Source organism: Coregonus lavaretus (genome assembly GCF_964263955.1).
Source record: "Coregonus lavaretus genome assembly, chromosome: 8".
NCBI lineage: Eukaryota > Metazoa > Chordata > Actinopteri > Salmoniformes > Salmonidae > Coregonus > Coregonus lavaretus.
In genome coordinates, this window is record NC_139995.1 from 14,240,510 (window position 1) to 14,267,866 (window position 27,357).

At 41.8% G+C, this 27,357-nt stretch overlaps 2 protein-coding genes and 2 pseudogenes across 4 annotated transcripts; 1 reads left to right on the plus strand and 3 right to left on the minus strand.

Annotated features, from left to right (window-relative positions):
* The first annotated feature begins 680 nt into the window (after positions 1-680).
* Positions 681-5,025, plus strand: cdk5rap1 (CDK5 regulatory subunit associated protein 1). Its single transcript, XM_084167267.1, has 13 exons — positions 681-1,317; positions 1,409-1,512; positions 1,613-1,647; positions 1,739-1,839; positions 1,959-2,169; positions 2,396-2,516; positions 2,631-2,861; positions 3,100-3,197; positions 3,311-3,366; positions 3,569-3,699; positions 3,894-4,043; positions 4,435-4,587; positions 4,665-5,025. The coding sequence occupies exons 1-13, from the start codon at positions 1,029-1,031 to the stop codon at positions 4,794-4,796; spliced, it is 1,812 nt and encodes a 603-aa protein (XP_084023393.1). The 5' UTR covers positions 681-1,028; the 3' UTR covers positions 4,797-5,025.
* A 5-nt stretch (positions 5,026-5,030) lies between these two features.
* LOC311133728 (bactericidal permeability-increasing protein-like) lies at positions 5,031-17,102 on the minus strand. Its single transcript, XM_084167268.1, has 16 exons — positions 17,056-17,102; positions 12,204-12,321; positions 11,996-12,110; positions 11,683-11,814; positions 11,191-11,346; positions 10,978-11,041; positions 10,780-10,840; positions 10,594-10,685; positions 10,290-10,466; positions 10,139-10,198; positions 9,776-9,943; positions 9,606-9,673; positions 9,472-9,514; positions 9,322-9,385; positions 6,938-7,014; positions 5,031-6,813 (listed from the first exon to the last, which is right to left on the minus strand). The coding sequence occupies exons 2-16, from the start codon at positions 12,304-12,306 to the stop codon at positions 6,772-6,774; spliced, it is 1,422 nt and encodes a 473-aa protein (XP_084023394.1). The 5' UTR covers positions 12,307-12,321; positions 17,056-17,102; the 3' UTR covers positions 5,031-6,771.
* A 4,051-nt stretch (positions 17,103-21,153) lies between these two features.
* LOC311133340 (transcription factor HES-5-like) lies at positions 21,154-21,823 on the minus strand (annotated as a pseudogene). The gene is made up of 2 exons: positions 21,699-21,823; positions 21,154-21,585 (listed from the first exon to the last, which is right to left on the minus strand). The product of its transcript is annotated as a transcription factor HES-5-like (transcript).
* Positions 21,824-25,917: 4,094 nt separating this feature from the next.
* On the minus strand, positions 25,918-26,596 carry LOC311133339 (transcription factor HES-5-like; annotated as a pseudogene). Its single transcript has 2 exons — positions 26,472-26,596; positions 25,918-26,349 (listed from the first exon to the last, which is right to left on the minus strand). The product of its transcript is annotated as a transcription factor HES-5-like (transcript).
* Between the last annotated feature and the right edge of the window lie 761 nt (positions 26,597-27,357).

Below are 27,357 nucleotides of genomic sequence, written 5' to 3' on the forward strand. Positions count from 1 at the left end.
ACGTGTAGTGATTGCATTTGAAAACTAAACATCCATGTATGATTGATGTTAACAATGGAAATGTAATCTTTACAAAAACGTGATTGACATATACTTGAAAGGGTAACAATATCAATGTATGTAACCATATCATCAAATGGTATTCTTGACACACAAAAACTATAACATCTGAAACATAAAGTTAGTTACCTGGATTAATCCTTTGTGCGTTAATTCTATTGGGTTCTTCTCCTGCAGTCCTTGATGTCAGTTCAGGTCATCATCTCAGAAGAAATGCTGGAACAGCTTTGTGTGGATATCACTCTCCTCTCTGAATAAACCTTTTAAACCAACCAATCAAAGACTCCAGTGACATCACCTCTGATGTTGCTCTCTTTCTCCCTTTCACCATACTTGTTGAGGTATGCTTTAGATTTCTCTCCATCTCCCTTCTCTTTCATTGGTCATCTATCTATATATTCTCCTCACACAGTCCTTTCATTAAATTATTTATGTTTCTACAACATAGCACAACTTTCTTTGTAGGTTTCATATGTTTTATTTGTTTAAATACATCTGCAATATATAGAATATAATTTATATTTATGGTACAGTTTTTCTGTAGTTTTGTACAGATTCCTTCCGAAGTGCACAACGATGGCACGGTCACAGTGGAACCTTTTGTAAATGAAGTGGTTCAAGACGGACCGCAATATTGGACGTCCTTGAGGACGCGTTTGATAGACGGGCAGTTGTTTACACATGATACGTGAAGGATCACGCTAGCAAATTACTTTGTTGTGTACGGAATTAAAACTACTTCAATACGGCAAATGTAGTCTTCAACCGACAGTTAATGTGCAGAAAGAAGAATGATGACATACGAGAGCTGCATCACCTGCTGAATACAAATTCAGAGGGCTCTTTTTCTGATGATGTCAAGCCACTAACAGTAGCTGACTAACGTTAGCTATTTTGAACATTGTTTTCTAATTTTCACCCATTGCAAAATGTCGCAGTAATTTACGTTATAGTCGTATTTGACAAATATGAGAAACACCAACCGTTTAAGACCTATTTTTCTTACTTTTCAACAATGGTTACCTAGATGGAGCTTGCAACACAGGTTGTGTTGTTCAAAGCCAGTCAGCGTTCATTCTAACGAGGAGAGCAGGGTAGATAAATTCAAAACTCAAATAGCCACAGGTCCAACATTTCATGAATTTGTCAAGGGAGCTTCCTTCAACAAACAACAACCAGTTATCACTGATGATTTGATAAACACTGACAAGCATGCCTATCTTCCTGAGGACTCAGAAATGGGGAATTCTAGGACAGGTTTGCACACTGCACTTTCACATCACTAATAAAAAAACAAATTGTCTTCTATTAATGACTGTTGAAATAATGCATGTTGATTTTTTTACAGTATGTTTTGAAACCTATGGCTGTCAGATGAACGTCAACGACACAGAAATTGCCTGGTCAATATTGCAGAAGAAGGGATATCAACGCACAAGTGATGTCGATGAGGTACAGATGACATTCACTTTTTAGTAGGATTAAAATGTGTATTACCAAATATTTGTATTGACAGAAGCCTGTGATTAAATATACAGTTGATCTCTTTCAGGCTGATGTTGTCCTCCTTGTTACATGCTCTATAAGGTAAAGTTCAAGTCTTTTTGGGACAGAGGGAGGCATTTTCACTTAAGTTTAACATACTCAAGCAAGGTTTTCCCTGCTCTGCTTCGCACAGAGAAAAAGCAGAACAAACCATCTGGAACAGACTACGGCAACTCACAGCAATGAAGAAAAGACGCTTAAAGACCCGGATACCCATGAAAATTGGAGTCTTAGGTGAATGAGTTAGTCCGACCTGTGACTATGATACATTTGATGTCTCTGTCTGAACCAACAGTGTAGGATCAACACAACATTCATGCTGGCTCTGATCCCCAGTATGTTTGTGGCCCCAGGTTGCATGGCCGAGAGGCTGAAGTCTGAGCTGCTGGAGAGGGAGAAGCTGTTGGATGTTCTGGCTGGTCCAGATGCATACCGGGACCTTCCTCGCCTCCTGTCTGTGGCCCATGGTGGTCAGCAGGCTAGCAACGTGCTGCTGTCTCTAGAGGAGACATACGCTGATGTCATGCCTGTCCACCACTCACCCCAGGGTTACAGCGCTTTTGTGTGAGTGTCTCTCTGACTGTCTGTCACATCTTGTACAGCTAGGCAAGTGTTTATTCGTCACGTTGAATGTACTCTGGTGCATTCTACCATTTACAATCAGATGAGTTAGGGAATTGCATCTGAAACACAGGACCCTAGAATTACATATATAATTGAATAGGATCTCTGTGTACAGGACATTGGCCTTGATCATGCATCCTCGTGTACCTCCCTCCCTGCTCTGTAGGTCCATCATGCGAGGGTGTGATAACATGTGCAGCTACTGCATTGTCCCGTTCACTCGAGGTCGAGAGAGGAGTCGACCAGTGTCCTCTATCCTTGAGGAAGTCCGTATCCTGTCGGAGCAGGTCAGTGTTTTAAATGTCTCACAGGTGTGCAGTCACTGCTCTTGTTTGTGTCTTAATGGACTGTATGCAGGCTTAAGCTATTCTTAGCATTACTGCGCTTTTGTTCTGTACCAGGGCGTGAAGGAGGTGACCCTGTTGGGTCAGAATGTGAACAGCTACAGGGACACATCAGAGGAACAGTTCTGTAGTTCAGAGCCAGGCCAGCTGAGCCGGGGCTTTAGGACGGTGTACCGAGCCCGGCCCGGGGGCCTGCGCTTTGCTGACCTGTTGGACAGAGTGTCCCTCATAGACCCGGACATGAGAATCAGGTTCACCTCCCCTCATCCCAAGGACTTCCCTGATGAGGTACAAATGGAGTCCAAAAGGCAAACTGATGTTAATAGTATTGTGAATATATATTGTTGTTCTAATAGTCTGTAAGATTGTAAAGAAGGCACTTTTTTCTTATTCTGTTCACTGCTACACACACACTAATCTCAAGCATAAATGTAAGGTAAACATTTGACCATTGACGGATATACAGTAGATTGTTCTCTGCATTGAAAGTTGTTGTGGACATTGTGAACCTGGTGTTTGTGTGTAGGTGTTGCAGCTGATAAAAGAGAGGGGGAACATCTGTAAGCAGATCCACCTCCCGGCTCAGAGTGGCAGCAGCACAGTCCTACAGGCCATGCGCCGGGGGTAACACACTCCTCTAGTTCAGCTTTTACTTGGGTCTCAAATAGAAATGTAAGCAGGTTCATGGAACAGATTCAAATATGTTAATTGTCTTGTGTCCATTTGGAACATTTCAGCTATACTAGGGAGGCTTACCTGGAGCTTGTGGATAACATCAAGAGAATAATCCCAGGTAGACCACCACAATTTGTTTATACGTTTCTTTGTGATTAATAGTTGCTGTGAATTCAGGTAACAGTTGCAGACCGGTTCTGCTATGCACATTGGCTGCATGCCAACAGCATGTTGTGTAATGGGCTTTTGAAAGGACTGACTGTCTTATTGCCAGTGGCAGTGGGTCAGTGATGGTTCAATCCTGTGTCTGTCTGTGTCAGTGGTGAGCCTGAGCAGTGACTTCATCTCAGGGTTCTGTGGGGAGACAGAGGAGGACCACCTGCAGACCCTGTCTCTGATCAGGGAGGTGCGCTACAACGTGGGCTTCCTGTTTGCCTACAGTATGCGGAAGGTCAGTTCAACTCGATTAACATACTGGAAATGATTCCACATTTGCAACTGTTTTTTTTTCGGAGGCCCATACAGTTTGTGTTACGAAATCCAGGCCCCTCTAAATTAGACAATATTTTCAAGAGTAAATTAAATGTCATTTATTGTGTTAATGCCGTATATCCTGTGTACACTGTGCTGTGTCCTCTCTCCCAGAAAACCCATGCGTTCCATCGTCTTCAGGACGACGTGCCAGCGGAGGTGAAGCAGCGGCGGCTAGAGGAGCTCATCACTGTGTTCAGAGAGGAGGCCACCAAGGTCAACGCTGCCCTCATCGGCAGTACACAGCTTGTCCTAGTGGAGGGAGTGAGTACCATTTCTTCTGTTCTTGAAATAGAATGCTCTCCCCATATCTTGGGCCCAATGCTTGGCCTTTCCACCTGACCTGATGGGGAGAAACTCCTATCCCTACTCATATGGTTACTAGTAGCATAGTGTACATCTCTAAATACAAATGTATTGAGCCATGAGCCCCTGCTCCCAACACCTCAGACTTACCCTGCATGGGCAGACTAGCAATTTAGACTGGACCGATTCAACTTTACCCGTGGCGTGCAAACATAGCATTATAGCAGGTCGAGCCAACGAGGATTCAATATTCACCGGGCGAATCGGGTAAAACCCGCTCTAATTCACATATAGGCAATGGTACTTAATCGTCCCAATTTAAATTGACCTTGTTTTCACGTCCCCTCAGGAGAGTAAGAGATCAGCTCAGGACCTGTGTGGGAGGAACGATGGGAACGTGAAGGTGATCTTCCCTCGGCAGGAAGTGGCTGGTCAGCCCACTGACACACGCACTGACACACACACTGCCCCCATCAACCCGGGAGACTATGTCCTGGTCAAGGTACACTTTCATTCTGCCATAGCTGTTTCAACTGCTCTGTTCCTGCCCTGTGACTGACTGGCCTGTCTCCCATACAGATAACATCAGCCAACTCCCAGAGCCTGAGAGGACACGCCCTCAGCCACACCTCTCTGAGTGACACAGCAACACGTTTACCTGACCACTGCCATGACAGACAACTGGCTTCAGTCTCTAGACACGGTGTCTAGTCCTCTGTCCTCTGGTCCTTCGTCCTCTGTACCCTGAAAGTGAGTGTGGAGTGGACGTCCTCTGTGGCACCACAACGCAGAGGTAACATCGACAAAGATGTTAGCTCAAACCAGAGACAACTGACTGAAGAAGACTTTTGTCAACAACAAAAAAATTAAGCTTTATTGTTATTTGTTTTAATTATACAAATATACAGTGAGGGAAAAAAGTATTTGATCCCCTGCTGATTCTGTACGTTTGCCCACTGACAAAGAAATTATCAGTCTATAATTTTAATGGTAGGTTTATTTGAACAGTGAAAGACAGAATAACAACAAAAAAATCCAGAAAAACGCATGTAAAAAATGTTATAAATTGATTTGCATTTTAATGAGGGAAATAAGTATTTGACCCCCTCTCAATCAGAAAGATTTCTGGCTCCCAGGTGTCTTTTATACAGGTAACGAGCTGAGATTAGGAGCTCATAAAGGGAGTGCTCCTAATCTCAGCTTGTTACCTGTATAAAAGACACCGGTCCACAGAACAATCAATCAATCAGATTCCAAACTCTCCACCATGGCCAAGACCAAAGAGCTCTCCAAGGATGTCAGGGACAAGATTGTAGACCTACACAAGGCTGGAATGGGCTACAAGACCATCGCCAAGCAGCTTGGTGAGAAGGTGACAACAGTTGGTGCGATTATTCGCAAATGGATGAAACACAAAATAACTGTCAATCTCCCTCGGCCTGGGGCTCCATGCAAGATCTCACCTCGTGGAGTTGCAATGATCATGAGAACGGTGAGGAATCAGCCCAGAACTACACGGGAGGATCTTGTCAATGATCTCAAGGCAGCTGGGACCATAGTCACCAAGAAAACAATTGGTAACACACTACGCCGTGAAGGACTGAAATCCTGCAGCGCCCGCAAGGTCCCCCTGCTCAAGAAAGCACATATACAGGGCCGTCTGAAGTATGCCAATTAACATCTGAATGATTCAGAGGAGAACTGGGTGAAAGTGTTGTGGTCAGATGAGACCAAAATCGAGCTCTTTCGCATCAACTCAACTCGCCGTGTTTGGAGGAGGAGGAATGCTGCCTATGACCCCAAGAACACCACCCCCACCGTCAAACATGGAGGTGGAAACATTATGCTTTGGGGGTGTTTTTCTGCTAAGGGGACAGGACAACTTCACCGCATCAAAGGGACGATGGACGGGGCCATGTACCGTCAAATCTTGGGTGAGAACCTCCTTCCCTCAGCCAGGGCATTGAAAATGGGTTGTGGAAGGGTATTCCAGCATGACAATGACCCAAAACACACGGCCAAGGCAACAAAGGAGTGGCTCAAGAAGAAGCACATTAATGTCATGGAGTGGCCTAGCCAGTCTCCAGACCTTAATCCCATAGAAGATCTGTGGAGGGAGCTGAAGGTTCGAGTTGCCAAACGTCAGGCTCGAAACCTTAACGACTTGGAGAAGATCTGCAAAGAGGAGTGGGACAAAATCCCTCCCGAGATGTGTGCAAACCTGGTGGCCAACTACAAGAAACGTCTGACCTCTGTGATTGCCAACAAGGGTTTTGCCACCAAGTACTAAGTCATGTTTTGCAGAGGGGTCAAATACTTATTTCCCTCATTAAAATGCAAATCAATTTATAACATTTTTGACATGCATTTTTCTGGATTTTCTTTTTGTTATTCTGTCTCTCACTGTTCAAATAAACCTACCATTAAAATTATAGACTGATCATGTCTTTGTCAGTGGGCAAACGTACAAAATCAGCAGGGGATCAAATACTTTTTTCCCTCACTGTATTCATTATAAATTGGATGAAAGTGGAATACTGAAACGATTGGAAGATAATTAAGCATTTAAGAATGTGGTGTATTGATTGAAAGTGTATATGTATAATACATTTAGATTTTCAAACATTAATTGCATGTCTCGTTGGTTTGATTTGATTGTTCATTTGTAGTGGGATTTACATGGCACTTATCCTGTGAACTGAACGTCTGTCCCAATCAGCATGTAGTCCTGGAGAGAGAAAAGGAACAGTAGTTTGTCAAATATAGGACACATACACACTGTTTATAGTATAGGAGATATTGTAAATGATAGATGTTGGTAGCACTGAGCTCTTAGATATATTGTAATGTACCTTCAGGACCTGTAGCTGAGTGTTAACAAGGTTCATCTTTCCAATAGAGGGAAGAGGAAAACCCTTCTCTAGGCGAGCTATAGGATAAAAACACAGTGGTCAATCAGTGCAGAAACAATGAATGTGTCCTTCCACCAATTCGGTGCCTTTTGAGAAGTGTAACTTGGTCCAAAAATACTTTCGATTTAAACAAATTTTAACATTCTGTCATAAAGAGCACATGTTCAACAAAAAACAAAAAAACATGTTTTCCAACCTCAAGATTAAATAAAAAAATTAAGTGCCAACTAAAGTAACAGGGTTGACTGTAACAGGGTTGAGGACTTCATCTTAAATCAGCCATAATTCCCCTAGTGACAGGGGGATTAGAAGCTTGTTGTGTGCAACATGGAGGGGCAATTGAATGCAAGCTTCACAAAAAAAATGAAATTGTTAAAAACGTTCTTGCCTGTCTATCTATGGGTAACAGGGTTGACATGTTATGCTCGACCCACTCAGTTTTCCACCGTAAAACACCAGAAAATGGCCAAAAAGTGTAGAACCAGCTCACCTGCTTTTACTCTATGATTTTACTATTAGATGTTCAATGTTTTTTTTTAATATTTAAAAAGGAGTAGTTTCACCATATTAAAATGAGAATTCAGTTCACGTAACACGGTTGACCTTAAAATGAGAGACAGATGTAGATGAATCACTACTCACAAATAAAGAATAATATTCAAAAATGACTTTGTCAAAGCAACAAAATACAGTGCCTTGCAAAAGTATTCAGCCCCCTTGGTGTTTTTCCTATTTTGTTGCATTACAACCTGTAAATTAAATGGATTTTTATTTGGATTTCATGTAATAGACATACACAAAATAGTCCAAATTGGTGAAGTGAAATGAAAATAATAATAATAAATAATATATTTTTTAAATAAAAAATAAATAACGGAAAAGTGGTGCGTGCATTTGTATTCACCCCCTTTGCTATGAAGCTCCTATATAAGATCTGGTGCAACCAATTACCTTCAGAAGTCACATAACGAGTTAAATAAGTCCACCTGTGTGCAATCTAAGTGTCACATGATCTGTCACATGATCTCAGAATATATACACCTGTTCTGAAAGGCCCCAGAGTGCAACACAACTAAGCAAGGGGCACCACCAAGCAAGCAGCACCATGAAGACCAAGGAGCTCTCCAAACAGGGCAGGGACAAAGTTGTGGAGAAGTACAGATCAGGGTTGGGTTATAAAAAAAATATCAGAAACTTTGAACATCCCACGGAGCACCATTAAATCCATTATAAAAAAATGGAAAGAATATGGCACCACAACAAACCTGCCAAGAGAGGGCTGCCCACCAGGCGAGGAAGGCATTAATCAGAGAGGCAACAAAGAGACCAACGATAACCCTGAAGGAGCTGCAAAGCTCCACAGTGGAGATTAGAGTATCTGTCCATAGGACCACTTTAAGCTGTACACTCCACAGAGCTGAGCTTTACGGAAGAGTGGAGAGAAAAAAGCCATTGCTTAAAGAATAAAATAAGCAAACATGTTTGGTGTTCGCCAAAAGCCATGTGGGAGACTCCCCAAACATATGGAAGAAGGTACTCTGGTCAGATTAGACTAAAATTGAGTTTTTGGCCATCAAGGAAAACGCTATGTCTGGCGCAAACCCAACACCTCTCATCACCCCGAGAACACCACAGCATGATGCTGCCACCACCATGCTTCACTGTGGGGATGTTTTTCATCGGCAGGGACTGGGAAACTGGTCAGAATTGAAAGAATGATGATGGATGGCGCTAAATACAGGGAAATTCTTGAGGGAAACCTGTTTCAGTCTTTCAGAGATTTGAGACTGGGACGGAGGTTCACCTTTCAGCAGGACAATGACCCTAAGCATACTGCTAAAGCAACACTCGAGTGGTTTAAGGGGAAACATTTAAATGTTTTGGAATGGCCTAGTCAAAGCCCAGACCTCAATCCAATTGAGAATCTGTGGTATGACTTAAAAATTGCTGTACACCAGCGGAACCCATCCAACTTGAAGGAGCTGGAGCAGTTTTGCCTTGAAGAATGGGCAAAAATCGCAGTGGCTTGATGTGCCAAGCTTATAGAGACATACCCCAATAGACTTGCAGCTGTTATTTCTGCAGAAGGTGGCTCTACAAAGTATTGACTTTCTTGTTTGTTTTACAATAACAAATATTTTGCATCTTCAAAGTGGTAGGCATGTTGTGTAAATCAAATGATACGAACCCCCCCAAAATCCATTTTAATTCCAGGTTGTAAGGCAACAAAATAGGAAAAATGCCAAGGGGGGTGAATACTTTCGCAAGCCACTATTTTCATGGAACGACCCAAATATAAATAATCAAGGAAAGAAAGCACTCACCATTGACCTTTGGTATCACAGCCACTTTCAGAACCATCAGGAAGATGTTGTCAAGAGATCGAACCTGTTTTAGTGTTTAGATTCAGTGTGTTTAAGTGTTTAAAAAGCAAGTTATATGCAAGTTATAAGCTCTGAATATGTAATTCTTACCTGAAACTGTCCCACATAAGTAGTTTCCAGAGTCATCTCAATTCTGTGAAAAGTAGACCGCATTCATTTCCTTTGGTCAGTTTCTGAAAAATACTTTCTTCCCCTTTTGCACCCGTGTAGACAATCATACTCACTTGTTCAGAGTGACAGCCCCAGCCAACTTCATCCCGGTCACGTACAGTCGAGCGCTGACACTACCCTCCTGTAGTGAGAACGGAGAGCTTGTAGAGTTATGTATCACTCTTACAGTCTGACCTACAGCATTCTACCTCCTCCTGATTGAGTGACTGACAAACTGACTGACCATGTTGAGGATGAAGAGGGGAGAGAGGGTGGTGTTGGTCTGGATGGCGTAAGCCGTCACGGTGCCGCTGGCCTGGACAGTCACGTTGTTGGGCTCAAAGAAGATGGTGGGCTCTTTCACCGTCTTCACCAGCAGCTTCATCATCATGCCAGGGAAACGCTTGGCTATCTGAAAGCACAGAATAACATATTCACTCTTCTGACCTGAGGAGAACACTCATGGTATCCTCTATCTTAGATACAAATACAGAGTAAATATTTGAACAAAGGCAGGTTTCCATCTCTAGAGGGACAGTAATGTCATATTCTGTACTACTCTGAATATCGTGAGGTAAAATGAAGACAATGGTGTGTTGTTTATCACCTCTGGAATGAGGGCCCCAAACGTTCTGGTGTTCAGCCGGATGGGAGAGCTTGGAGGGATCTGTCAGGAGAAAATGGAGAGGAGGACTGTGTCACTCTGTGGATGAGCCTGTCTAGAACAAACAGGTTTGCAGTTGTGAAGGGATCCTCACCATATCATCAGTGATATAGAAGCTAAGTGCGCCAGCATTGTTGTACACGAATCCTGCAGAGTTGATGGTGAAGGCAGAGATCCCGATGTAGAGAATGTTGTTGACCTGAGGAGGCAGTGAGAAGGGTGTGGGGGAGAATGGAGGCTCCTGGTGCTTCCCAATGTTGTAGAACTCACCCTGCAGAGAGAGAGAGAGAGATGGGGGGGAGCAAAGAGAGAAATAGAGAGAGGTTTGACCTTTATGCCTCTTGCTTGTTTACATCTTTGAACAGATACATTGGTAGTTTGAAATCTGGAGTTCTCACCTTCAAGCTGAAATCAATGGAGGAATTTGAAATGGTGGGTGATGTCACCATGGAATATTGAACTTCAGCATACTTGTCCACTTTGGCTAGAACTGGACAAGATGGCAGAAAACATATATTTTTTAGTATCAATAATGAACTAATCAATTCATTATCGTACATTCTTATGTACAAGTTGTGTTTTACCATTGAGAGTTTTGAGGTGTGGGTTCATGTCAGTAATAGCATCAGCCACTAGGGGACAGATCTGTAACAATGAACAGAGCGATTGTTATTGTCAAGAGAACAGAAGAAGAATAACCTGTTGTGATTGTTGAAGTGTTGAGTCAGAGAGGAAGTGAGTCTTTGGTTGAGTTTGTAGTCTGGCATTACACTGCCTCTCACCTGTTTCTGCAGAGCACTGCGCAGGGCCTTGTCAATGTAGGCACTGAAAAGGTTGTACAGCCAGCTGGGAAACAGGAACCAAAGCACGATAAATCCACATTGTAATCATTTTATGACATTATGGTTTGATTAGGCTTCCTTAGTCGGTAACATGCATACTCACAAAGTTTTTAGTGGACTATAGTGTTTCGTGCAACTTTATAGTCTAGTTACCTGGCTCCACCATGGAACTTGATGCTAGCACTGCCCACGTTGGCCACACAGTTGACACTGCTGACCGTTGGCCTGCCAGTCTCATCACTCTTCATTGTAATACTGTCAGTGATGGTGAGTCCATTCACCTCCAGGTCGAAGGATCCACTATCTTTTCTAGATTGTTAATGAGAAAATAAGGATTGTTGATTGAGTCCTTAGTTTTATGGACAGACCCAAGAGAACATTGTGCAGTGTTGTCCTGGGGATGTACTGGGTGTGCAGCAGTGGAAGCTGCTGAGGGGAGGACGGCTCATAATAATGGCTGGAATGGAGTCAATGGAATGGTATCGACCAGATGGAAACCACGTCTTTGATGTGTTTGATACCTTTCCATTGACTCCATTCCAGCCATTATTATGAACCGTCCTCCCCTCAGCAGCCTCCACTGGTGTGCAGTCTTTAGTTCCAGCTTGCTTGGAACAATCCAGCTGGTCCCGAGGATGCACTTACATGAAGCTAAGGTATCGGATCTTCCAGTTCCCATGCAGGCTGATGAAGGCATTAGTAATGGTCAGGCTGATTCCAGTACTTGGCACCAGTACCAGAGCAGACTTCGGCAGTCCCATATTCACTATCGTCATTCTGGAGGATAAAACCGAGTACTCAGAGACAGAGTTGGTTGATAGGGGAGTGTTGTGAACACTAGCATTTGTAAGCACAGTTGACTATATCTACAACAATTTACATGAGATATGCAGATCATTGCAAATGTATTTGACTGCAATGTATTTTGGGGGAAAATATATTGGATTTTCTCCCTTACCCTGTCAAACTGTACTTGACCTTGCCAATGGGAGCCACTCTCTCAGTCCCAGAGAGGTCTGGGACCTTCATGGTCTTGAGTTTCTGCTGCAGAGATGCCATCCCAATCTGTTTGCCTGTGGACAAGACAGGATAGCGGGGGATTGGGACAGAATGATCTCAACACACAGACAGACTCATTTAGCTCTATTGCCCTTTCTTACACTTACCATATTCAATGCCCTTCTCTGTGAGTTTGACCTTGACTCCAGGGTTGGTGGCCAGAGTTAAGGGGACAAGAGCCAACAGAGCCAGCCAACAGCATGGAGACATCTTGACTGCAGTCACCTGTATGGAGCACAAACCAACAATAATATATATATTCTACAATGAAGGTGAATTGTTTGGCATAATAGAAATGGGAACATCCTTCAGACATTTGGGCTTCCCCTTTCAAAGTCGGAATGTGGGTTTTAATATGGTCATTTCATGGATCATTTAGCTATTTGATTTTGAATTTTAGGACCCCTTTAGGTATAAAATAAAATAAAAATAAATGTATTTGATCAAATATAGAATTTGGCCTTTACTATATATTATAGCCCATAGAAACAGTCAAAAAAATGTACCATAAGGAATAATGTTTTGAAGTGTCTCCTATGTCTAGGAGATAAAAATAAGCTCAGGAAAAATATGTATTTACAAAAGTATGTGGACACCCCTTCAAATTAGTGGATTCGGCTATTTCAGCCACACCCGTTGCTGACAGGTGTATAAAATCGAGCACACCGCCATGCAATCTCCATAGACAAACATTGGCAGTAGAATGGCCTTACTGAAGAGCTCAGTGACTTTCAACATGGCACCGTCAAAGGATGCCACCTTTCCAACAAGTCAGTTTGTCAAATTTCTGCCCTGCTAGAGCTGCCCCTGTCAACTGTAAGTGCTGTTTAAGTGGAAAAGTCTAGGAGCAACAACGGCTCAGCTGCAAAGTGGTAGGCCACACAAGCTCACAGAACGGGACCGGTGAGTGCTGAAGTGCATAGCGTATAAAAAACGTCTGTCCTCGGTTGCAGCACTCACTACCGAGTTCCAAACTGCCTCTGGAAGCAACGTCAGTGGGAGCTGTCGTCGGGAGCTTCATGAAATGGGTTTCCATGGCCAAGCAGCTGCACACAAGCTTAAGATCACCATGCGCAATGCCAAGCATCGGCTGGAGTGTTGTAAAGCTCACCGCCATTGGACTCTGGAGCATTGGAAACGCGTTCTCTGGAGTGATGAATTACGCTTCACCATCTGGCATTCCGACGGCCGAATCTTGGTTTGGTGGATGCCAGTAGAATGCTACCTGCCCCAATGCATAGTGCCAACTGTAAAGTTTGGTGGATGAGGAGTAATGGTCTGGGGCTGTTTTTCATGGTTCGGGCTAGGCCCCTTAATTCCAGTGGAGGGAAATCTTAACGCTACAGCAAACAATGACATTCTAGACGATTCTGTGCTTCCAACTTTGGGGAAGGCCCTTTCCTCTTTCAGCATGACAATGCCCTCGTGCACAAAGCGAGGTCCATACAGAAATGGTTTGTCGAGATCGGTGTGGAAGAACTTGACTGGCCTGCACAGAGCCCTGACCTCAACCCCATCGAACACCTTTGAGATTAATTGGAACACCGACTGCGAGCCAGGCCTAATCGCCCAACATCAGTGCCCGACCTCACTAATGCTCTTGTGGCTGAATGGAAGCAAGTCCCCGCAGTAATGTTCCAACATCTAGCAGAAAGCCTTCCCAGAAGAGTGGAGGCTGTTATAGCAGCAAAGGGGGGACCAACTCCATATTAATGCCCATGATTTTGAAATGAGATGTTCGACGAGCAGGTGTCCACATACTTTACATATTTAATATTTTATTAAAGTTTTTTTTGGGTAGCCACAAAACTACCTCCATATCAATCAATCAATCAATTTTATTTTATATAGCCCTTCTTACATCAGCTAATATCTCGAAGTGCTGTACAGAAACCCAGCCTAAAACCCCAAACAGCTAGTAATGCAGGTGTAGAAGCACGGTGGCTAGGAAAAACTCCCTAGAAAGGCGAAAACCTAGGAAGAAACCTAGAGAGGAACCAGGCTATGAGGGGTGGCCAGTCCTCTTCTGGCTGTGCCGGGTGAAGATTATAACAGAACCATGCCAAGATGTTCAAAAATGTTCATAAGTGACAAGCATGGTCAAATAATAATCAGGAATAAATCTCAGTTGGCTTTTCATAGCCGATCATTAAGAGTTGAAAACAGCAGGTCTGGGACAGGTAGGGGTTCCATAACCGCAGGCAGAACAGTTGAAACTGGAATAGCAGCAAGGCCAGGCGGACTGGGGACAGCAAGGAGTCACCACGGCCGGTAGTCCCGACGTATGGTCCTAGGGCTCAGGTCTCTCAGTTGGCTTTTCATAGCCGATCATTAAGAGTTGAAAACAGCAGGTCTGGGACAGGTAGGGGTTTCGTAACCGCAGGCAGAACAGTTGAAACTGGAATAGCAGCAAGGCCAGGCGGACTGGGGACAGCAAGATGTCATCATGCCCGGTAGTCCTGACGTATGGTCCTAGGGCTCAGGTTCTCAGAGAGAAAGAGAGAACGAGAGAATTAGAGAGAGCATACTTAAATTCACACAGGACACTGGATAAGACAGGAGAAGTACTCCAGGTATAACCAACTAACCCCAGCCCCCCGACACATAAACTACTGCAGCATAAATACTGGAGGCTGAGACAGGAGCCTTTGTGGCTGTGCTAGTGACCACTCTGCAGAGCTGCCTCCAGAACAAGATTCATGACGAAAAACGCTAACCTTCTCATTATTGGTAAATAGAAACTAAGCCAGACGTAGGTTAAAACCCCCTATAGTCTATTGACGCACCGGTGCAATCTAAGTAACATGAAAAAAATCCCCATCAAAATCTGCGGTGGAAGGTGGCCTAGCTAGGGTGTTGTCAGACCATGAGACATCCCGAAAATTGGTCTTCTAACGAAAACGGTTTGGCCTACAAACTAATATGACCACTATAGAATGGTGTTGTCCGTGTCACGGGACTCGTCTGAAGGTAAATGCCACAAAGCCATCAAATCTGATTGTAACCCTAACATTAACCACACTGATAACCAAAATGCCTAACCCTAACCTTAAATTAAGACCAAAAAGCAAATGTTTGTTTTCATGAATTTTTACAATACAGTTAATTTTGACTTTGCAGATGACCTATCTAAGGGGAAAACGCTCAGTTCTGCCTCCAGGACAAGACTCAATAAACATTAACCTGCCAATAATGAATCCATAATTTGCCACGATCTCATGACTGATCTGACAAATACTTGCTGTTTTGTTGCACACAGCTTCCCTGACACCATCAACACTTGGGGAAACAAAGTCCCATATTTCAAATCCTTTTAAAGAGGAATTGCACATTCTTGGGCTTGCCAGTCAGAAGGGCAAAAAATGAAACGAACCTGAACTGCTATCATTATCTGATCATCATAATTGATTCTAAAAACACACTTTTAACAGACCAACAGATGCTAATGCTTAGTACCCCAGTGATCATCACTTTGGAAATGATAACCTCTTTCTGTTGACTGGCAACTGATTCTGAATATCAGACAAGGTAATTAGCCACGACTGTGGCCTAACAGGTCCCGATTGGAGCCCTGGGGGATGGGGAAGAAACCCAAATGGTACAATCCAGACTTGATTCACTTTAGAGCTCTGAAAGAGCTGAGTGTTTCTGTCAGTGCTGCAGATAAAGCCACATGACCTGTGAGGAGTTAGCGTGAGCTGGGCATATATTGAATTATGCTTTGCCTGACATTAACAGAGGCAAGGAAAATAAAGTAGACAGAGCTGGCTTGCTAAATCACAGACATGTGACTAGTGCGTTTGAAGGATCTCTCTGTAGAGAGTTGGCTGTTTATTGAAGGTCCTCCCCTCTGGAATCAGTTTTAGGTGGTTTTTCAAATTGAGAATGTTGAAGAAATTCTCATCACTCCTCATATAGACAGTTCCTCAACTACCCAGAGACAAAGAGAGCACTTTTGACCAGTGTTGGGGAAGCTACTTGGAAAATATAAGTTAATGGAAAACGTTTTCAAGATGTAACTTTCAAAATACAGAAATCATCCCCATATGATGCTGTGTTTTGCTAAATGCATTATATGGGGAGGAGTTCTGTATTTTGAAAACTTGATTGCTGACAAGCAAAACAGTTTGGGACTATGTCAACAATGGACTAATGAAACAAATATGAAAATATCGTTTTTTGGGTGAAATTTTCCTTTACGCTATGCTAAAGCTACCCTTAAGAAAAATATAGTTTGCTTAACTGAAGTTACTTTGAGAAAGTAGTTCACTACATCCAAACTACTTTGTGGAAAATTATCATATCTAAATCTGAAATTTCATAGAAATCAAATTGCAAGAACCGATCACTCTGGAGTCAGATGCTAACAGAATGTGTAATTTAGCCTATTAAACACAAAAACAATGTTTCAAGTGAAAGTTAAGCAGGTCTGATGCCAAAAATGAAAGGACATTATTGCCAACTTCACCTATATTTTATTTTTGCAAAAAAGTATTGTGTAGTTCCAGTAGTTAGCTACACCACTACATGGCAGAAAAGTTATTATCTACTGAAAACACTACCTAGATTTTAATTTAGTTAAACTACCACCAAGCTACTGCAAAATGTAGTTTAATTACTTGTAGTTCACTACTCCCCAACACTGCTTTTGACATACTGTAAAATATACCACACTGTATGTCACTCACCATCTAGCTTGCTTACTCAGTGGTGATTGAGGAGTGACAACTTTCATAAAATAACCCCACGGCACTCTGCAATACATTTTCCATAAAAACCTGCAAAACACACCAACATGGGTTCTCTCATACCCTGACACTTCTCTAAAAGAGAGAGAACTTTTAAAATGAGAGAAACATAGGTCAGTCTATTTGGTATTCAGTACCATTCATTACATATATGAGTTACATTGTATTAGAAAACACATTATTAGTCATGCACAACTCTGTAGTTACCTACCTTATGCACTGGTAAGAAAGTGGTGAAGAACTTCTGTTGTTGTTGCACCCTGGCTGGCGGAAGGGCAAAGTGAAAGGGGAAGAGAGGCACATGGCCTTTAATTCACTTCTCTGAACCAGGAAGAGTTGCTTGAGAAGGAATTACTGATACTACCCATTCTGTAGATAATGGAGAGCATGGAGCGAATATTGTGCAAAGAAGGACAATCTAGTGAATGTTAGCTGTTCCCTTAGTTATGTTAACAGACTATAATTCATACCATTCAGGGCGTGATTTGTTCAGGATATACAGTAAAGAGAGTGTAAATAATGGAATGTTTATGAGTGCCAATGAAAAATTGGTAACATGGTTTGATGCAAATCCAACCAATAATTGCAGTAGTAATGTTTTGTAGTGTATCATTCGGTCATCGACTCTTATCAAGAACATAAGAATTACTGTGGTCTGGCTTTTTGAAGGAAGACTGGTATTTTTGCAATACCCTAAGCTTTTGATTGTGATAATGAATAACCATCCAAGCAACCAAAACTGGCTTGTGGAAATGAGATATTTTCAGGATGTAAAAATGGCTTATTTTGGTTACAGTAGATGACAGTCTAACACTATCTGCCCATCATTTCTGAGTCCATCTCTGGTGTCCGGAGTACCATTTGTAAAACAATTAAACCATTAGGTATATGTGCTCTTAATCACACATGATTGCTTTAGCCTAATAGATAATAGAATACGTTATTTGTAAATATTAATCTTGACTTTCTTGTTACCTCACTAATGTGCCCACCAGGTACATCAGCACATTGAAGGACTGGTGGTCTGGGTGACAATGGTAACAATATGTATGGTATGAGATTATTTCAGAGTATCAGGTTTTAATTCAATGAAAATATCATACTAAGCAAACATCAAGATGACCGAAATGATGACTGAAAATACACTGCTCAAAAAAATAAAGGGAACACTTAAACAACACATCCTAGATCTGAATGAATGAAATAATCTTATTAAATACTTTTTATAGTTGAATGAGCTGACAACAAAATCACACAAAAATTATCAATGGAAATCAAATGTATGGAGGTCTGGATTTGGAGTCACCCTCAAAATTAAAGTGGAAAACCACACTACAGGCTGATCCAACTTTGATGTAATGTCCTTAAAACAAGTCAAAATGAGGCTCAGTAGTGTGTGTGGCCTCCACGTGCCTGTATGACCTCCCTACAACGCCTGGGCATGCTCCTGATGAGGTGGCGGATGGTCTCCTGAGGGATCTCCTCCCAGACCTGGACTAAAGCATCCGCCAACTCCTGGACAGTCTGTGGTGCAACGTGGCGTTGGTGGATGGAGCGAGACATGATGTCCCAGATGTGCTCAATTGGATTCAGGTCTGGGGAACGGGCGGGCCAGTCCATAGCATCAATGCCTTCCTCTTGCAGGAACTGCTGACACACTCCAGCCACATGAGGTCTAGCATTGTCTTGCATTAGGAGGAACCCAGGGCCAACCGCACCAGCATATGGTCTCACAAGGGGTCTGAGGATGTCATCTCGGTACCTAATGGCAGTCAGGCTACCTCTGGCGAGTACATGGAGGGCTGTGCGGCCCCCCAATGAAATGCCACCCCACACCATGACTGACCCACCGCCAAACCGGTCATGCTGGAGGATGTTGCAGGCAGCAGAATGTTCTCCACGGCGTCTCCAGACTCTGTCACGTCTGTCACATGTGCTCAGTGTGAACCTGCTTTCATCTGTGAAGAGCACAGGGCGCCGGTGGCGAATTTGCCAATCTTGGTGTTCTCTGGCAAATGCCAAATGTCCTGCACGGTGTTGGGCTGTAAGCACAACCCCCACCTGTGGACGTCGGGCCCTCATACCACCCTCATGGAGTCTGTTTCTGACCGTTTGAGCAGACACATGCACATTTGTGGCCTGCTGGAGGTCATTTTGCAGGGCTCTGGCAGTGCTCCTCCTGCTCCTCCTTGCACAAAGGCGGAGGTAGCGGTCCTGCTGCTGGGTTGTTGCCCTCCTACGGCCTCCTTCACGTCTGCTGATGTACTGGCCTGTCTCCTGGTAGCGCCTCCATGCTCTGGAAACTACGCTGACAGACACAGCAAACCTTCTTGCCACAGCTCGCATTGATGTGCCATCCTGGATGATCTGCACTACCTGAGCCACTTGTGTGGGTTGTAGACTCCGTCTCATGCTACCACTAGAGTGAAAGCACCGCCAGCATTCAAAAGTGACCAAAGCATCAGCCAGGAAGCATAGGAACTGAGAAGTGGTCTATGGTCACCACCTGCAGAACCACTTCTTTATTGGGGGTGTCTTGCTAATTGCCTATAATTTCCACCTGTTGTCTATTCCATTTGCACAACAGCATGTGAAATGTATTGTCAATCAGTGTTGCTTCCTAAGTGGACAGTTTGATTTCACAGAAGTGTGATTGACTTGGAGTTACATTGTGTTGTTTAAGTGTTCCCTTTATTTTTTTGAGCAGTGTATATGTAAAATAGGGATATCAGCAACAAACTAAAAGACAGTCATGTCTCCAGGGAAACTCATAATTAGGAATAATTATCGCTCTATAATTAATTTCACAGTACTAAAGTACTAAAACTTTTACTTTTACTCCACTACATTCCTAAAGAAATATGTACTTTTTACTCCCATAAATTTTCCCTGACATCCAAAGTACTAGTAACATTTTGAATGCTCAGGCAGGACAGCAATATGGTCCAATTCAAGCACCTATCAATATAACATGTTGTCATCCCTACTGCCTCTGATCTGGCGGACTCACTTAACACATACTGTGTTTGTAAATTATGTCTGAGTGTTGGAGTGTGCCCGTCTGTCCATAATTTAAAAAACAAGAACATCGTTCCTTATGGTTTGCTTAATATAACGAATTTGATGTATAGCATTTACTTGGAGTACTTTTTTCCACAACTGTACTTAAGTATATTTAAAACCAGATACTTTTAGACTTTTACTCAAGTAGGATTTTACTGGGTGACTTTCACTTTTACTTGAGTCATTTCCTATTAAGGTATCTTTACTTTTACTCAAATATGACAATTTTGTACTTTTTCCAACACTGCTTACTTGGAAGATTTTGAATGAAGCACCCAGAGGTATGCTTTCTAGATCATTGTGTACAGTTTTGGGTCAAAATAGGCTTTTTTGCTTCTACATGTGGAATTTCATAAATCAGTATTGTATCCATGTTGGAAACTCTTCTCTGAAATATTGTGTATTTATTCAGACACTCACTGAGTAACATCATTGAATACCTTAATTTAAGGTTAATATTTCAACAGAAATGAAGTGATTAAACATCACAACAAGAACTTGAACAAGTCTCCAAGACATGATACTCTATCAGAGTATAGGATACACAGGTACTGTCTTTATAAAAGACAACATAATTGTTTAAAATAAACAAGGGTTTTTCAATGCAATATACAAAATATTCAACTAATGTGAGCAACATTTTCTGAAATAAAGTCTGATCTTAAAACAGATCAAATATTACTAATCAGAGAGTGATGATAACAGGTATAATACCCAGTTTGGGTAAATAATCCTCCTGGAGGAACATTGATGCTGTAGCTCAAGTTGATCCATATCAAATATATAACTAATACATGCTTCACAGAAGATGCTCAATACAATGTTAATATGACTATATCACTACACAAATGTGGTGGTTAAAAGAAAAGACTCATATTTTGACCTTAAAAACAGATCAATCATAGACAATCACAAACCGATTGATGATATAACACCTATTTTGGTTAAACGGTTGTCATGAAGGACAATTCAAGTTATATAAACACATTATCAATATAATCAACATGTTTCACAAAACATTAATGTTATTATTTCAATTATCGATTTGATCATTTTCTTAGAAAAACGTTTTAACTTGTTCATTACAACTTTAATTAAACGGCTCACTGCAAGACTTTAAAAACCTTCTGCAAAAGAAGAAGAAGAATAAAATATCTTCCTATTCTCATTACTGTCCATGACATTCATGTCAGACAATAATTGTCCATTGTGATTGTCTTAGAGTGAAGCTCCAGTATGTAGGACTCTACCAGGGCCTCCAGAGGGCGATGTTGACTGGACCTTTCTCTTTGCTGATGCTGTGCTGGGCTGGGGAGCTCAGCTGAGGAAGGTCACTCTCCCTCCTGTTCTTATCAGAGGATGGCTGCAGGCTCTGGAAGTGGCTCAGCATTCTTCTCTGGGACTGTGTATTCAGCTAATCTTTAGACAGGAAGTAAACAATATCTTGGACACACCTGGAGTAACCCTGATTGACAGGTGCTGAGCAGGAGGAGGAGCTCACTGGCTGGTTCTGTTGCTGTCATCTCAGGAAGCAAACTGTCATCTCCAGGATGTCGGCTTTGTCCAGCTTGGAGTCGGGCTGCTGGTTGAGGATCTCTGGACCCAGGAGAGACTTGAGCTGCTCAATGCTGTTGCTGATACGATATCTGCGTAACTTCTTCACCACTGGCTTTCTTAGCTGCAAGAAGAGACGAGGAGAGGCATTAATAACCTTATTCTGGTGTTTGACATTACTGAAACAGATAAACAATCAATCAAATGTAATACATTTCCATTGAATCTTCAATTTACCTTGTTTGTCAGAGTCAGGTGCTCCTTAGAGTAGATCATAGCTGAAGTGATAGTAGGTGCCATGGCTGGATCTCTGTGCTGTAGAGGTCTCAATGTTGAGAGAATCTGATCTCTACTGGCTTCATTTCTCCTATATATAGTCCCAAATCTGCATATGAATGTGTGGGTCTTGGGCTTGTTGGGGTTTCTCACAGTCTTTAGCCAATGGGTGAGCTTGGGAGGACAATGAGGAGTGTGAAGCTGCCACATCCTCAGTGTTCTTATTGCTGGGGGACAATGGTCACGTCTCAGGGGAACAGGTGGAGGGGTGGGGGTGATGGAGAGAGACTCACAGAGCGCTGTGTGAATCTGGGAAAGTGGTGACCCCCAGATCTGCTGCCTGATGTTGGGATCAATGACACTGACAGAGCACACGCTCAACATTACAACTTACACGTGTGAGACGGACAGTGATCCTCTAAAGTAAAACAGATGCTGTTGCCCAAGTCCTTTTGATTGTTGTTGTTGAATACCATTGTTTCTGTTACATTGCAGGTTCAGTCAAATTTAAACACTTGAAGATGAGTTTGACCTCTCTGATTGCACTGTTAATAATGTGTTGTGGTCTGCTCCAGTTTCATTTCAAGGTAGGGGTGCTTATCAAATCCTGTTTGAATCACAGTTCACAGGCTATCCTTGGTCAAATTGGCTTCATTCCTTTTACAAATGTGTGTTAAATACAAAATCCCCCCCAATCATAGTACTCCGACTATTGAAGATAAATTATAAGACCATTTAAGTGGCTTCCAATTGATAAGGATTGAACTGATCGATTATTGGTTTTCTGCACAGGAGGTTGGTGGAACCTTAATTGGGGAGGACGGGCTCATGGTAATGACAGGAGCGGAATCAGTGGAATGGTATCAAATACATCCAACACATGGTTTCCAGGTGTTTGATGCCATTCCATTTGCTCTGTTCTGGCCATTGTTATGAGCCGTTCTCCCCTCAGCAGCCTCATGTGATTTTCTCATTAGAGAGAACAAGTATCAGCACACATTCACTACTTCTGTATTTTGAGAGTGGAGGGAGTCCAGAGGTAACAGATGTGTCCTCTGTCTTAAGGCTACTGGTCAGTGTGAGTACAGAGCTGATCTGAGTTTCCCACACTGAGTCCTGTGTGCGGTGATCAATGCATTACAAAAGCTGCTCAGTGGACCATTACTGACAGCTATTGGCTCTGTTTTGAATTATAGACAGAGGCTGACATCACAGACCATCTGGATTCTGGAGGGAAACACCATAACACTGGCTTTAATCTTTAAAATGTGCTGCAAAACATATACTGTATCTGTGTACATTTAGAACATGTTTTATTTAATTTACAATGATTTTGGCTTTTATGTTCATGTTTATGTTCAACTTGCTTTATATGTTTACTTTCAGATTGTGATTTTGCAGAAGCTTCATATTCAAATTACAACATTTTTGGTTATATGCACAGTTCCACACAAATGTGGTTATAGATATGTCTTCATTCAGCTATCACATCATAGGAAGACAGAATAGATGGAAGAAGAAAGATACCTTTTATATCCTGGGAAAACTGATGTATTCAGCTATTTTTTAATTCCCTTCTATTAGTGTGCCTATTCCCCAGTGGCTCTGGGTGTTCCCCAGACAGCCAGGTGCTGGTGGGACTGATGATGATGACACTCAACTGTGACTCTGCTCTCCAGAGCTTTCCCACACTTTGCCCATTGAGAGAGTTTCCACTAAACAATCGAAGTGTGCCTTGTTAAATGATCATTAATCTTCCCATCAAGCCCTTGGGGGTAAAAAGGGAATGACTTAAATATATCTCATAAGAAACAGATAGACTCACTGTTACAGAGAATCAATTCAACCTGTAAGTGTGTTTATGTACACAAACAAATTAATAAAAACTGGATTACAACAAGTAAGTAAGAACAACTTCTCATTTACAACTGCGACCTGGCCAAGATAAAGCAAAGCAGTGCGATAAAAACAACAACACAGAGTTACATATGGGGTAAACAAAACATAATGTCAAAAATACAAACAGAATATATATATACAGTGTGTGCGAATGTAGTAAGTTATGGAGGTAAGGCAATAAATAGGCCATAGTGCAAAATAGTTACAATTTCGTATTAACACTGGAATGATAGATGTGCAAAAGATGATGTGCAAATAGAGATACTGGGGTGCAAATTAGCAAAAATAAATAACAATATGGGAATGAGGTAGTTGGGTGGGCTAATTTCAGAATGGCTGTGTACAGGTGCAGTGATCGGTAAGCTGCTCTGACAACTGACGCTTAAAGTTAGTGAGGGAGATAAGAGTCTCCAGCTTCAGAGATTTTTGCAGTTCGTTCCAGTCATTGGCAGCAGAGAACTGGAAGGAATGGCGGCCAAATGAGGTGTTGGTACTGCTCAAATGTGCTCCAAAAAAGCTAATGAAATATGATGTCTTGAACCTTTTGGGAAAATGTATACATTGTATATTTGATCAGATATCTTCCTGCAAGAAACAAAATGCAGGGCATTTATGGGATCATTAGAGAGAGATCCATTTATTTCCCTATAGAGACCCAGACTCTAACCTCTGACAGTCCAGGGTAGAGGTCCCAGTCTATTGTCCCAAAGGGGCTCTGTGAGTGAGTTCTCCTCGGTTTCCCACACTCTCTCTCCATTCACTGCTTTCAATAGAGGAACAATAGAAGTGTGTCTTATTACACATCACATTAGCTATTGAGTTTGAGGGGCACAGCTGCCCTAAACGTTTAAAGCACTGAAATGACAGTACTAGTTTTGGCCCAACACCTGGAATCACTGGTATATCATGTACAAACTAAAAATCATGGAATGCAAATGCTATTGCAATACGTTCTGATATACTTAAAATGAATTTATGTAAAACAGGTGTTTCAGTTAAAACAACACAGCCATGTCTCTGGGAACTCATATGACCAATTATAAACAGCCAAATCGTTAGTTAGTCATTTCTGACTCCATCAAACTAATCATGTGAATTAATAAATTATGGCTAGAAATGTATTTTATTTTACTCTGTAGATTTTGAACGAAGCACCAAGAGGTGAATGATATACCTGTATAGTGTCATTCTTTCAAGATAATTTTTTACAGTCTTGGCTCAAAGTAGGCTTTTTCTTATTTTTCCCTATATACTGTAGTCTAGCTAGTAGCTATATGTGGAATATCATAAGTCAGCAATGTAACTCTATTGGAAGCGTATTTCAGTGGAGAAAAGAGTGAAGTAACAGACAATAATATTTCATTTGATGATTTGTGTATTTATTTTGACTGACTCAATGAGTCACACCATCAATACCTTAACGTAAGGTAAATATTTCAAGAGAAATAGTGATTAAACATCACAACAAGAACTTGAACAAATCTCCAAGACATGATACTCTATCAGAGAATAGGATACAAAGTTACTGTCTTTATAAAAGAAAACATAATTGTTTAAAATAAACAAGGGTTTTTCAATTAGACATTTGTTCTCCCATTTGCAATAAACACATTATTCAAATAATGTAAGTGACAATTTCACAAATTAGGTATAATCTTAAAACAGATCAAATATTGCTAATCACAGAGTGATGATAACAGGTATAAAACCCAGTTTGGGTAAATAATCCTCCTGGAGGAACATTGATGCTGTAGCTCAAGTTGATCCATATCAAATATATAACTGATACATGCTTCACAGAAGATGCTCAATACAATGTTAATATGACTATATCACTACACAAATGTAGTGGTAAAACAAATGACTGATATTTTGACCTTAAAAACAGATCAATCATAGACAATCACAAACCGATTGATGATATAACACCCATTTTGGTTTAAAGGATCTCATGGAGGACAATTAAAGTTATTGTTGATCATGAATATAAACACATGATCAATATAATCAACACGTTTCACAAAACATAAAGGTTATGATGATTTCAATTAACACTACAAAAATGTAGTTTTCATAGATCCAATTGTTTTCTTAGAAAACCTTTTTAACTTCAGTTCAACTGAAATGAAGTGTCTCAATCACAGCAAGACTTTTAAAAACTCCTGCATAAGCAGAGGATGAAGAAGACATTTTTCTTATACTCATTACTGTCCATTAAATTAATCTTAGACCAACATGGTCTATCCATTGTGTTTTGAGTGGAGCTCCAGTCTGTAGGACTCTACCAGGGCCTCCAGAGGGAGCTGTTGACAGGACTCTTCTCTTTGCTGATGCTGTGCTGGGCTGGGGAGCTCAGCGGAGGCAGGTCAATCTCCCTGCTGTTCTTATCAGAGGATGGCTGCGGGCTCTGGAAGTGGCTCAGCAGTCTTCTCTGGGACTGTGTATTCAGCTCATCTTTAGACAGGAAGTGAACAATCTCTTGGACACACCTGGAGTAACCCTGATTGACAGGTGCTGAGCTGGAGGAGGAGCTCACTGGCTGGTTCTGTTGCTGTTGTCTCAGGAAGCAAACTGTCATCTCCAGGATGTCGGCTTTGTCCAGCTTGGAGTCGGGCTGCTGGTTGAGGATCTCTGGAACCAGGAGAGACTTGAGTTGCTCAATGCTGTTGTTGATACGATCTCTGCGTAACTTCTCCACCACTGGCTTTCTTAGCTGCAAGAAGAGACGAGGAGAGTCATTAATAACCTTATTCTGGTGTATGACATTATTGAAACAAATAAGCAATCAATCAATGCAATTGAATAAATGTCATTGAATTTGAATCTTCAATTTACCTTGTTTGTCAGAGTCAGGTGCTCCTTAGAGTAGATCATATCTGAAGTGATTGTAGGTGCCATGGCTGGATCTCTGTGCTGTACAGGTCTCAGTGTTGAGAGAATCTGATCTCTACTGGCTTCATCTCTCCTATATATAGTCCCAAATCTGCATATGAATGTGTGGGTCTTGGGCTTGTTGGAGTTTCTCACAGTCTGTAGCCAATGGGTGAGCTTGGGAGGACAATGAAGAGTGTGGAGCTGCCACATGCTCAGTGTTCTTATTGCTGGGGGACAATGGTCACGTCTCAGGGGAACAGGTGGAGGGGTGGGGGTGATGGAGAGAGACTCACAGAGCGCTGTGTGAATCTGGGAAAGTGGTGACCCACAGATCTGCTGCCTGATGTTGGGATCAATGACATTGACAGAGCACACGCTCATCATTACAACTTACACGTGTGAGACGGACACAGATTCTCGAATAAAACGAACAGTGTTATTAATCCCCACCTATAAGGACATTGTTGAATGTAGTATTCTGTATCCACGCTTCATCACTGATTTAGGCATATTTTATTCTTTCACTATTTATTTTAACTCTGATATTAATGAATGACTCTGCAATATGGTTTTACATTGCACATACCGGTAGTTATATTTAACAATATGATGATATATGACAATGTGTCACCATTTTCATTCCTGTTTAATTTCATGCATGTTTGTCCTTTCAGTTAGTCAGAATGTTTTGGAATATATACGATTTTATTCAACATTAACACGTGAGTGGATAATGAATATCTTTATTTTCAGTATTTTAGAGGTAATCCATATCAATAGCAAGGGGTCTCTTAACTCAATAGTAGAAGTTATATGGTCAAGCATTCTGGAGTTCAAATGTAGCAGA